At 36.5% G+C, this 12,021-nt stretch overlaps 2 protein-coding genes across 3 annotated transcripts; one reads left to right on the forward strand and one right to left on the reverse strand.

The window, feature by feature from the left end:
- Window positions 1–7,482: 7,482 nt before the first annotated feature.
- On the reverse strand, window positions 7,483–9,401 carry LOC104608642 (histone H3.3). Of its 2 annotated transcripts, none has more exons than XM_010274686.2 (5): window positions 9,282–9,401; window positions 8,505–8,577; window positions 8,323–8,399; window positions 8,091–8,181; window positions 7,483–7,978 (listed from the first exon to the last, which is right to left on the reverse strand). In XM_010274686.2, the coding sequence occupies exons 2-5, from the start codon at window positions 8,574–8,576 to the stop codon at window positions 7,808–7,810; spliced, it is 411 nt and encodes a 136-aa protein (XP_010272988.1). In that variant the 5' UTR covers window position 8,577; window positions 9,282–9,401; the 3' UTR covers window positions 7,483–7,807. The 2 variants fall into 2 exon arrangements, with proteins under 2 accessions (XP_010272988.1, XP_010272989.1); XM_010274687.3 differs by having other exon boundaries at window positions 8,505–8,620; window positions 9,282–9,387.
- A 642-nt stretch (window positions 9,402–10,043) lies between these two features.
- LOC104608643 (histone H3.3) lies at window positions 10,044–11,590 on the forward strand. The gene is made up of 3 exons (XM_010274688.2): window positions 10,044–10,184; window positions 10,777–10,925; window positions 11,021–11,590. Exons 2-3 carry the CDS (start codon window positions 10,777–10,779, stop codon window positions 11,280–11,282), a joined length of 411 nt encoding a protein of 136 aa, XP_010272990.1. The 5' UTR covers window positions 10,044–10,184; the 3' UTR covers window positions 11,283–11,590.
- Window positions 11,591–12,021: the final 431 nt, after the last annotated feature.

A 12,021-nucleotide genomic window follows, 5' to 3' on the forward strand; every position in this document is an offset into this window, starting at 1 on the left:
TCAAAGACAACCCAACCCGACACTTAATGCAGTATCATAATCGAGTCTAGGGGTCAGGTGTAACTTTCCAGTTTTGCCCATCAATCTTCAAACTCCAGAGCAATACTGGAAATCTAGTCTGGTTCAAAGATTCAATTAATCCTACATTGCATGTGCCTTGGGTCTCACCCTAGCGGTTGAGACAGGCTACCCCAACATTTGGCAGCACACCGATGTCAGCCTTGGTAGGATAAATTTCCCCAGACTTATCCAACAGTTGTGAACATTCTAAAGTAACATGAGTCTCATAAGTGTCCAGTTTAAGGATATTACACAGAAACACACCACAAGAACATGAATCAAATATATACTTTATTCATTTATAATAAATTCATAATGTACATCATTCTGATTGGAGCTAAGGGCATACAACTGTCTAACAGGCACAGGGTCTCATCTCAACATCCATATGATGCACTAGCCATTGTGCAGAACTTGACCAAAATTTCCACTATAACCAACTAAAAATCTAAGTTGTATAATGATGCAATACTAAAGCTTAAAGCCTCTTTTGATATATGTCAAATAGTTTATGTAAATAGACAAGGAAATGCTTTAGCTCATCAACTGGCCACCAAGGCATGTAATAGGGGAACTGACCTGTTGTTTTAGTTACCCCTTAATGGATTGCACGATCATCTTTTAAAGAATTAATTTAAATCCTGATTGTGAAAAGAAAGAACAAATTTAAAACCAAATTACATAAAAAATTTGCAAAGGCAGAAAAGAAGATGAATAAAAAATTATCCAACAAGCTCATAAATAGGATTCAAGCTTGATAAGAAGTTAAATACCCTTTCTTGTGAGCAAAGTTTAAAATATCAATATAGGGTGATACACTGGTAGGGTGCATTAACATGTATCTATACTGTTTTTTTTTTTATTTTTATTTTTTTGAATCTGGTTCAAAGGGGTAGTCTACCCCCTAAAACACTCGCCAACCCAAAACAACCCCTGTAGGGGTGTATCTGGAACGGTCCAATACGATACATATCGGCCTATACGAGCCGATACGTAATGATATTTTGAACCTTGCTTATGAGAGCAATTTTCTATGTGTAAAAAGATCCTCTTCACTCTTTCAATCTATAGACTTCTAGTGGTCTAGTTCTTTCCACATAGAAATTAGGGCAGAATAACATGTTGCAAGACTTATTTCCTTGTTTTTCAATGCACCTGACTCCATTTAAAGTTGGTAGATTTGAGCAAAATGCTTTTGCTTAGATAATGTAGACTTTGCTTGGTCCCAAATTTCCTTGGTTGTTTCAACCCACACAAAATTCTTTTTAAGTACAGGCTAAATGGAAGATGTAAACCAAGACATAATAAGGTAGTTTCTTTCTCCCAATTTTCATACTCAACCCTTTCATTTGTAGGCTTCTTACTTTCCTGGTAAGGTACCCTAACTTTCCTCTAACTCCATAAAAAATCTTTACACTTTTGGACCATTCCAAATAATTTAGACCATCAAGAAGGACAATAGATACTAGAAAACCAACATTGTTCATCCCATTATTATCATAACTAACTTGTCTTTCAAAAGGGTTTGAAGTAACAAAACTCTCTAAGCATACTTGAAACACACTATTTTAAGGTCCAAACTCCAAAAATAGGGTTTTCTATGCACAAACACTCACATGGATGCAATAGTTCAAGGTAACAATGTTGGAATAGAGTTAGAATCCATCAGATGAATGGTTGAACCATGTTAGATGGTTAGCTGAAATTTCAAAAAATTTTCTAACATTTTCAAGAATTAATTTCTCGATAAATTTGAAATATGAAAGTTTAGGATTGTTTTTGCATACTAAACCAAATTTGAAACCAAAGATAAGGGAGATTATACTTGATACGGAGACCATAAATTATAGCTCCCAAGGTGGAAGTTTACACCCAATATCAGTCCTAAAACCAACATCCAACTGAAGATGGTGCAATGTACAAAGAACGGATTTAGCAACACTTGATTTCAACATATCTGTTATCCAACTTGCTTAGATCGAGTAGGGTAATTGAACTTGCTATTCTTCTGTGTTTTTCTTGCAAAAACAAAAAAGAAAAATTATCTAAATTAGTTCTTGAAAGCTTAGGTCATTCTAGGGTTTCTTGGGAGTCAAGAAAGAAGAAGAGAGAATAAGAGAGAGAGGTAGTCTGGCAAATCCAGATTTGACCCAAATCAAGTGATAGCTTAATTAATCTTATTAATATTGAGTCTTTGGCCCATTTTTTTCAAAGGGCCCACGACTCTAATGTTAAATGGCCACTTTAGGTCTGATATTGTATGGTGTGAGACTCCATAAAGGTCTCACTCAAGTCCATAAGGGTTTGGCCCCACCTTTGAGAAAGGTTTGGCCGAACTTACTATTCAGAACAATAAACCCCTAAGTCAATCAACATGGGCTCAATCTGGGCCCAACATTTTACACTTAAATGATCATTGGATTTAGTCACCCTATGAAGACCCAAGGATAATAAACTTAAGTGAAATAAAGCCCATCAAGTGATCATCCTTGTAATGGTCTCTTACACTTAACCTCTCGGCCCATAATGATTAAAACATTGTTCGGCAGGGAATGACCTCTTCCATGGTTGCAAGGTGCAGTGCCACACTCTTTGCTTAGATGGATCCCGAGATTAAAACATTTTGCAAACATTTTTCATAAAATAATAATATATATAATGTATAAATACATCTTGTAAAACCAGATTTCAAATACAATTAAAATCCACTACCAATAGTTTAGGTTTCCATCAGAAAGTGTAAACCCTAATATTCACTTTGTCTAACAATGGAGTCAATCTTATTATCACACACTCGGGTGATTTCAAAAACTACCCCAACATGCCCAGGTATTTAATCCTTGATGAATCTCACTAATTAACACATCAAAGATAACTTAATCCAACACCTAGTCCAATACCATAATCAAGTATGGGGTTATATGTAACTTTCTAGTTATGCCCATCTATCTCCAAGGTCTAGGGCATAACTGAAAACCAATCCAGATTCAATGTTTCTTCCCAACACACACTGCATGTATTTGGGGTTTAACCCTAACAGTTGAGGCAAGCCACTCCAACTGTTTGGCAACATGTCAGTGTCAGCCTTATCAAGATATCCCCAAGTCTATCCAGTAGCTGAGAACATTCTAAACTAACACGAGTCTTATAAGTGTCCAATTTAAATGGTAATACACAAAAAAAATATCAATATCAACATGAAATAATAATGTACTTTATTCATTTTCAAATAAGGCTCAGTTTGAAGGAATACAAATACAAATTTGTAGAGTGCAAAACATTGTATTTTGTATGTATTTGCACAATACATATTTGTATTTGTACTCCTTCCAAATTGAGCCTAAATGTTTATATACATCAATCTGATTGGAGCAAAGGGCATACATTATCTAAGAAACAATACTAAAATTGATTTGAAAAAGATAAACTGAAGCCTAAAAAACACTTACTCGAAAATTGCGATCACTTTAAACATTTACACTCAATTACTATGAATCACTATTGCAGATACCTGTTAACATCCAAGCAACCCTTTGGCTCCCACTTGGTAGACAAAAAAAAACATAAAATTGGTCACCAAAAGAAACCTCTTAAACTAAATACACCTTGCAGTTAAATACCAACATATTTCTTGGACATAACAACCTTCAGTAACAAACTTCTGTATACAACTTTCATGGTCCTCTTACATGCTTTAGTCATTTGAGGACCAATCCAAAAACAAGAAAAATGCAATTTGGTCCTATGGCCAAGAAAAGGAAAAGAGAAAACTTGATGGGGTGATAGATCACATGTTAGAAACGAACTACTATATTGGAGAAGAAGGAAGAGAAGAAAAAACCTAGAATATTCTATGATGCTCTGATACCATATAATCAGTCACAACATATCCTAGGAGAGAAGTGAAGGAAAAGGAGAAAGGAAAAGAAGGGAATAAATAGAAATGTAGGAAAAATGAATGAGAGTTGTGGCTTTCACTTTCCCCAATATATTAATAAAAGATATAATTACAAAATGGTCCTTGGAAGAAAGAAAAATCACAAAAAATCCTTTGTGCCTGAAACACTCATAAAAACACCCCTAACAATAGGTTCTAATGTTCTTAGGGTGACACAAGAAATCTTCTCTCAAAATAGCATTCTCCACACCTTGAATGATACCAACCTTATTTTCATACCCAAAATACATAAATCCTCAAAAGCTATCCAATATAGACCCACTAGCCTCTTCAATGTGTCATACAAAATCATCTTTGAGGTGCTAGCAAATATACTTACAACAATTAATGCCAAAATTGATCACGCCAAACCAAGCGGGTTTTGTCAAGGGTAGACAAGTCTCTGACAACATCAACATATCCGAAGAAATAATGCATAGGTCATGCCGGGCTTGAGTTTATTAGTAAGGAACCACAACTTTTTATTTATTTATTTATTTATTTTTTTTACAGATGGCAATGGTTGTTGTTGTATTCAGTTATGGTTCTATTGCATCTATCTCACCATTACAAGTAGTGGTTCTTGCTTTAAAAGGTTTGAAGTTGGTAAATGTGGCCTTACCTAGGGTTGTAAATTGGGTAGGGCTGCTCACAACCTAGCACAATAGCACACAACCCAGAATGTAGGTATAGGTCATTCCAGGCTTGAGTTATTAGGTCCACATACGACACGACATAACAGTGTGGGTCATGCTAGCAAGGGCCTATGACCCGGCATGTGGCACATTTGATTATTTAAAATAGGAGAAGTTAAGGAAAAGGGAAAAAGGGTTGTTTGCCAAAAATGTAGGAGTGACTAGCTATTGCAGAAAGGGTGACAAAATAACAAGGGAAAGAAAAATAACAAACACAAATTGGATGTGGGGTTTTGATACTTTTAAATATTCACAAGAAAAAATAAAACAAGAGTGACAAAATATATTGTACATACTAAACTTGATTTTTATTTACAAGCAAAATTTTATAGTTTAAGTGATTTCTTCAACTCGGAAGGAATGAATAATTTTGACATTTTAACCTGGTGGAGTGGACATGAAAATAATTATCCAATCATTGCCGCTATGGTATGTGATTTATTAACCCCTTCAATGTTTATAATTCCATCGTAGTCTTGTTTTAGTGCAAATATTAGGTTGATTGATGAAAATCTAGAGATGTGCATCTACTTTAAAGATTGGTTGAACGTTAGAGGATAGATTACAAGACAAATGAAGGCATAACACTACACCTAATGATTCACTTGAAGCAGATGATCAAAATCAAGATGGAGATGGAGGTGGAACTTGAAGAAAAATGAAATTTTTTTTTTGTATAAACAATTTTGTAACATTTTTTAAAATTATTATAAATTTTGTTATTCAATTTTATTTAAATTATTTGTTAATTTTTAATAATATAATTTTTTTTTATTTTCAATTTGTTATTGTATTATATCTTTTTATATTTTATTCCCTTTGGTTAAGTATTTTTTGACCATTGTATTGTTGAACTTTCAAATTTAAATGAAACAAATTCCTATTTTTTTTCTAATTTATTATCTACTTTTGTATTTTGCTAAATATTTTTTCATTTATTGTCCCTTTTTGTATTTTACTTAGCAAAAAAATAATCAAAATGTCAAAAGAACGTCTGGCCTAGTTAGGCCCAAGCCTAGCCTAGCATGGTGTAAGCCCATAGCACGACTTGCAACCCACTTAGCCTAGGTCCACGGCCCAACATGAGCTCGAGCCATGGGTCATGTCAAGCCAACCCCCAACTTATTTAAGGGAAAGGAAGCATGGCTCGGCTTGGCCCACATGGCTTGATTTACACCTCTACCTAGGAGGGTCAATGATCATCGATGAACATTCAAGATTGTTTGGTTCTATTTACATTTACTCAATAAACGTTTTGTACTTGTTTAATTACAAAATCAAAAAAAACAATTAATAAAAGCATTTATGACACATAAGCACCATTAGGCACATCAACAATATGCCAATAAACGCCAATTCATTTTAAGAAACTTCAAAACTGAAAAAAGCAATTAATGGAGCTCCCTAAAACATGAGAGGCATATTAACAAACCATGTCAAAAGGCAATATTTTTATCTTCTACTAGCATTCCAAGATAGGATTGTTTGTCCAATGAAGAAAGAATACCTTTGTTAGAATGATATCTAGAAGCCCAATCCTAGATTTTAACTTGCAAAAATCAAGTTGGCTTCTCATTCTTAGGTTTTAAACCTTTATCCCTTATTTGAACTTCTAATCAGCTTCTCTACCAATCTATGAGGATTTATTTTGAAGGAATTTAATATCTTCTTTGTTTCAAATTGCAAAGATTGAAATGTTAATAAAAAAAATTAAAACAAGGATTCATCTCACAAACTATCAACACCATAATGTAGACCATCCACAAGAAAATACCATAAACAATAAATTGGAATACAATCTGTCCATACACATTATTTTGTAAACATGAACTATCCATACATAACAGAATACCATATCTTATCATGAAAAGAGCCAAAACAGTCTCATCCATGATATTTACACTATCAACACCACCTAAAACATATAAGAGGTTTGTATGATTGTCAAAAAATTCAAGAGAGGTTTTTGCATTTTACTCTATATATTATTAACTTATTGCTATAATTTATTAAAATATTTATAATGTTTTCCTGATATGCATATCTATCTTACGAAATAAGAGTTCAAGTCATGGTTTCTGTACCCCTTGATCTCTTTTTGTTCTCCATGGCTAATAGACTAAGTAGGAGTTTAAATCATGATTTCGGTTCGGTGTCTTTTGTTTATGAACTGTTTTATTCCTGTTTAATGATAAATTAAATTTCTATTTGCCAAAATGGGTTTATATTTAAGCTACAATATATGGAATCGGATATGCATAGATTCAAATTTGAATTAAATAGATAATCCCTCAAAACCCTCATAACTGTTAGAGGTGAAGGAACAATTTTATGTATTAAAATTTTCATTGACACCCCTAGATGACAACTGTTCCAGTCTTCCATACGAGGCCTGACCCCCTAATAGCATTTATCCGAGAGGCCTCATCTCTAACCATGCATGTTTCTTATCTCTCATTCTCTCCTACTCCAGCCAAATTCCTATGAGCGAAACAAAGTATTACTAGAGAACCATCTTTTTTGCCATCACCAAAGGTGTAAAGCTTTTAGCTTTAACAGTTATTACTCCATAGAAAGAAACCATGCATTATCAGAATTTATAATCAATTTTCTTTAGACACCTCACTGTTTTTTCTTCAAAATCACTTCCACTCTAATTTGAAAGTATAATCTTTGTCACTGACGAAATCCTTACAAGACAAACTCGGACATTACAGAGATGGCTAAAATGTTTTTTTCTGAACCGCATGAACAAGGAGATGGCAGATGTATTACGGCAGAGATCACCTCTTAAAGGACATTAAAGGTGGAGATTACCTTCGTACTTAAATTTATAGAGTTCCAAAACATCTAGACATCTGAAAACAACACAATATCACAGCTAACATAATAAATCTAAGTCAACAGTCTTCGTTTGAAGCAAGAAAAATAGAGAGAACCTACAATCTACCAAAGATAATTTGCTTAGTTAGCGTTGCTTCCGAAGAAGAGAAGCAAGTTAAGATGCACACATTATCGATGAAGCCATATGAAGCCAAAAATCAAGTCACAGGAATGCGGAAGGCAGACTGATGGATGATGGGAGAGTGAGTTCAAATTATTACTCTCTCAGTCATCAAGCCCTCTCACCACGGATCCTCCTCGCAAGCTGGATGTCCTTGGGCATAATGGTGACACGCTTGGCATGGATTGCACAAAGGTTTGTGTCTTCAAAGAGACCAACAAGGTACGCCTCTGCTGCCTCCTGCAATGCAAGAACGGCATGGCTCTGGAAACGTAGATCCGTCTGCAGTATCCCAATAACATTGCATCATCAAGACACCGCCTTCAATTTCAGGAAACAATAGAACGCATGAATATACCCAGAAAAACGGAGTTTATCATCCCTACTCACTCACCTTGAAGTCCTGGGCAATTTCACGAACAAGCCTCTGGAATGGGAGTTTCCTGATCAGGAGCTCAGTGCTCTTCTGATACTTACGAATTTCACTGAACGATAAAACAAAAGGAGGTGAAAAAGTCCATCAATACTAACCAATCAAACAAAACAAAGGAAAGCAGAAGAGTTGCGTGGGGGAGTGAGGGATAGAATGCCAAAACTCAAAAGTTCTCAAAGTTTCCGGAATATACCGAAGGGCAACAGTTCCAGGGCGGTATCTATGTGGCTTCTTCACTCCTCCAGTGGTTGGAGCAGACTTACGGGCAGCCTGAAGTAATATAACATACCAAATGAGGATGTTGATAGATTAATATTTCATTAAAGAAAAGGTAATTCAACCGCAATTACAAAGCAGGGACCTTAGAAAACCCACCTTGGTAGCAAGTTGCTTCCTTGGGGCCTTTCCTCCAGTTGACTTACGAGCAGTCTGCTTGGTACGAGCCATTCTGCAATTACAAGATTTGTCTACTGCATTAGCATCCCTAGTACCTAAAATTTCAGTCGACAAGAAAGAATGAATGACTTTAACTAATCCCTGTAAGCAAAGTTGGTCATCGTTTATTGGGAATAAACTGCAAATCGTATTGGGATGACGGACACCCATACGAACTAGGGGAAAATAGGAATGAAGAATTCATCTCAAATTTTCATTGATTTATTGATAGGAAAGTAGGTACAAAATCAAAAAGTAGTTAACAAAGAAAGAGGATATACATTTAATTGAGTGAAAAAGGAACACATTGCAAACTTAGATTTAGTGGAGATTGCGCAAGTTCTAAGAAAAGGACTACTCGCAACAGACGAATCAAATCGGGAAGGAATAGAATATCCCTAAAGGAATCGCCGAAACAACAAACCAAGAAAACCTACTTTAAATTTTCTATTCACAAAATACGCAGAGACAACTAAACTATACCATTGTCCTCTGTCGTAACACTAATTAAATATGAGAAGAGTAAGAATACCGAAACCCTAAATCTCTTCCGGAAGAAAGGAAACAGGAAAAGAAAGTAAAGGCAAAGGATGGATGAAGAAGCCGCAAATCGAAACCCTAGCTAATCCCAAATGGAAAGACAAAAATTAAAATTTGAAGAAATTAATGTAATACAAGGCGACCAAATGAGATGCAGAGACAGAGAAAAGAGAGTACCTCTTTTTTAATTGTCAAAATTGAAAAAGCCGGAGAGCGACGAGCGTGGGAAGATGGAACACTTCGTAACCGGAGAATACGGGAGTTTTGAGGGGTAGCACGGCCTTTATATTTATAGGTATAGCTTGCTCCTTGGACGAATTGGGTTTAGAGAGCCCTGAAAGCCCAATGGGCCGAGTTGTCCTGGTTTCTGAATTCTCATACCAGTCCAAGTCCAAGTCCAACCAGGAACAGGTCATATGAAATTACAATACTAGACCTGCGTTGGACCAAGTCTGTTCCACCAACATGACTGATGTTGAACAACACACACCAAACACGCTTTGCCATTCAAACGTACTCCAATCTATTATGCACGTGTCGAAAACAAAGTTGTCCTGATTTGTATCCAATCATGGTATTCAACCATACGCAAGGCAGCCTAGACTAGACTACCTTCCGGGGTATTTCCGTCAATCTAAGAGACAGTTTAGCGGGGCCCGGGATGAAGGGCCCCACCTCCGGGTTTTCTTGGTCGTGACTCCATGGAATGGAACATGCGTAATTAGTAATTAAGTTAATTACCTCTCTCCCATCCAACAGTAAAAATTCTTGTAGCGATCCCCACTGAGTGGTTTCAACCAATAGAAAGCGAGTATTTAGGTTTCACGATCCGTCGCAGTGCAAACTACAGCATATGTCAGCCGTTGATGACTGTCAAGGAAACACACCGTAAGTCCATATCGGCCGTTCGATATCAGAACGGGAAAGAAAACACAGTGCAGAACAATCGCCGACATCCTTCGTCTATAAAACACAGTGCAATCTATCAAAGTGTTTGGTTTTGCTCATTCTGGTCGAGGGTAGAGGCCTATTTCTGATTGTGTGAAGCAAAGCTTTTCGTTTCCTAAAACACCATAATAGGTAATGCGTTCTTTTTGTGTTCCCTTTCCTTTTAAAATTGGTAGTTACAATTAGCTTTTTTCTTATCCACTAATAAATTTTCTAAATCGGACTTCTGTTCTGCTGAGACGATTTTTCTGTTTTCCCCTTTGAATTATAGATTGTTTTGTTCATTGTCTCTTGAGTCTTGCCGAAAATTTTATTTTTTCTTCCTCAAGAGGTTTCTAGTTTCTTTTCGAATTGGTACTTTTGCGTTCCTTTTCTTATTTAATAGAAGAGGTTTCCTTTTAGTCCGTCTTTCAAATAGACTGTTTCCTTTTCTTCCTAAAATCTAGAATTTTTAATAATCCTTGTACAATATGCTTACTCTCCAAGGATTAGGGTTTGCTACAAAGTTGCAAGGCCCGTTGAACTGTTTTAAATTTTTATTGGAGGAAGTTCGCCCAAATTGGTTTTAACGTATGGCTTTGGTTGTGGATTTAGTTTTCTTCTCTTCCATTTTGTAAAATTCTCGTTAGGTTTATGTCAATCTGGGTAGAGGATTTGTTGCAGGTGTTTGAATTTAAAACGTTTGTAAATTTTGATTTCGTGAACCAAACATTGCCAACTGCAGATGGCTCGTACCAAGCAAACTGCTAGGAAGTCTACTGGAGGAAAGGCTCCCAGGAAGCAGCTTGCTACCAAGGCAGCTCGTAAGTCTGCCCCAACAACTGGAGGTGTGAAGAAGCCTCACAGATATCGCCCCGGAACTGTTGCTCTTCGGTATGTTATTTAATCGTATCTGGTTTCTCCGTCCTGTAAATGTTAGTCTTGGCGTCTTTCGTCTTACACTAATTTAGTGGCTTGATGTGATGCAGTGAAATTCGCAAGTATCAGAAGAGCACAGAACTTCTGATCAGGAAACTCCCTTTCCAGAGGCTTGTTCGTGAAATTGCCCAGGACTTCAAGACGGATCTCCGTTTCCAGAGTCACGCCGTGTTGGCCTTGCAGGAGGCGGCCGAGGCATACCTTGTGGGTCTATTCGAGGACACCAACCTCTGCGCCATCCACGCCAAGCGAGTCACCATTATGCCCAAGGACATCCAGTTGGCGCGGAGGATTCGCGGTGAGAGGGCTTGAAGCTGATGACTAATTAACCCTTGCTCGCTGATCAACAATTCTGGTTGACTTGGGCGTGGGTAGAAGTATTAGTGGTTGGATTTTTTTTCTTATTTTTAGCAGTAGGGTTTTATTAATCCAGGTTGCGGTAATGGAATTGGGATACAACGACTCCTTTGGTATTGGATGGTGGTGTGCAGTAATAGAACGTGGGATGAAATTTACAATTGTTTTTGTTTTTTGTTAGTACACTATTGCCTTAATTATTGGTTGTAGATTTTATGTGTTATTTTGCCTTTTTCTAATAATTAGATTAAATCCTTCTTTAATTACTGTATGAGCGATCGACATGGTTTGTGAATCCTTCAAAAATCTATTTATTCTCTTTGATCCTCGCTTTAATGATTAGACATCGGAACGGAATGGCATTTCTTAGACTCGGTCACCAATCAAATTGAGACCTAGTTTATGACAACATATCCCCATATTGAGCTTACGAATTATCAATTAAAAGGAGGTAAATCTGCAAGGATCGGAAAAAGATGAAAGACCTAATGTAGAAGGTTACAACACTTGGTTGCCTACCGTCAAACCATCAACTGCCTTGTTATCTCATTATATTGCCATGCCTTGGTTGTCAGCTTAGTCATGATGATGGAAGACTGGATAGTTTTGTGGGGTTATACGTTATAACTATATTTTGTCGACTCGATACGCAAAATTATTCCTTTGACGTGATTACAGAGGGCGACCCTAAGGC

The sequence above is a fragment of the Nelumbo nucifera genome, chromosome 1 (assembly GCF_055504915.1).
Source record: "Nelumbo nucifera cultivar China Antique chromosome 1, China Antique-T2T, whole genome shotgun sequence".
Lineage (NCBI taxonomy): Eukaryota > Viridiplantae > Streptophyta > Magnoliopsida > Proteales > Nelumbonaceae > Nelumbo > Nelumbo nucifera.

Excerpts from the sequence above, each read along its gene's own strand:
- LOC104608642 (XM_010274686.2), bottom strand. The coding sequence starts at position 8,576 with ATGGCTCGTACCAAGCAGACTGCTCGTAAGTCAACTGGAGGAAAGGCC. Across the intron at positions 8,182-8,322 it reads CCTGGAACTGTTGCCCTTCG|TGAAATTCGTAAGTATCAGA; the intron begins GTATATTCCGGA and ends TTTATCGTTCAG. Across the intron at positions 7,979-8,090 it reads AAATTGCCCAGGACTTCAAG|ACGGATCTACGTTTCCAGAG; the intron begins GTGAGTGAGTAG and ends GGGATACTGCAG.
- LOC104608643 (XM_010274688.2), top strand. The coding sequence starts at position 10,777 with ATGGCTCGTACCAAGCAAACTGCTAGGAAGTCTACTGGAGGAAAGGCT. Across the intron at positions 10,926-11,020 it reads CCCGGAACTGTTGCTCTTCG|TGAAATTCGCAAGTATCAGA; the intron begins GTATGTTATTTA and ends GATGTGATGCAG.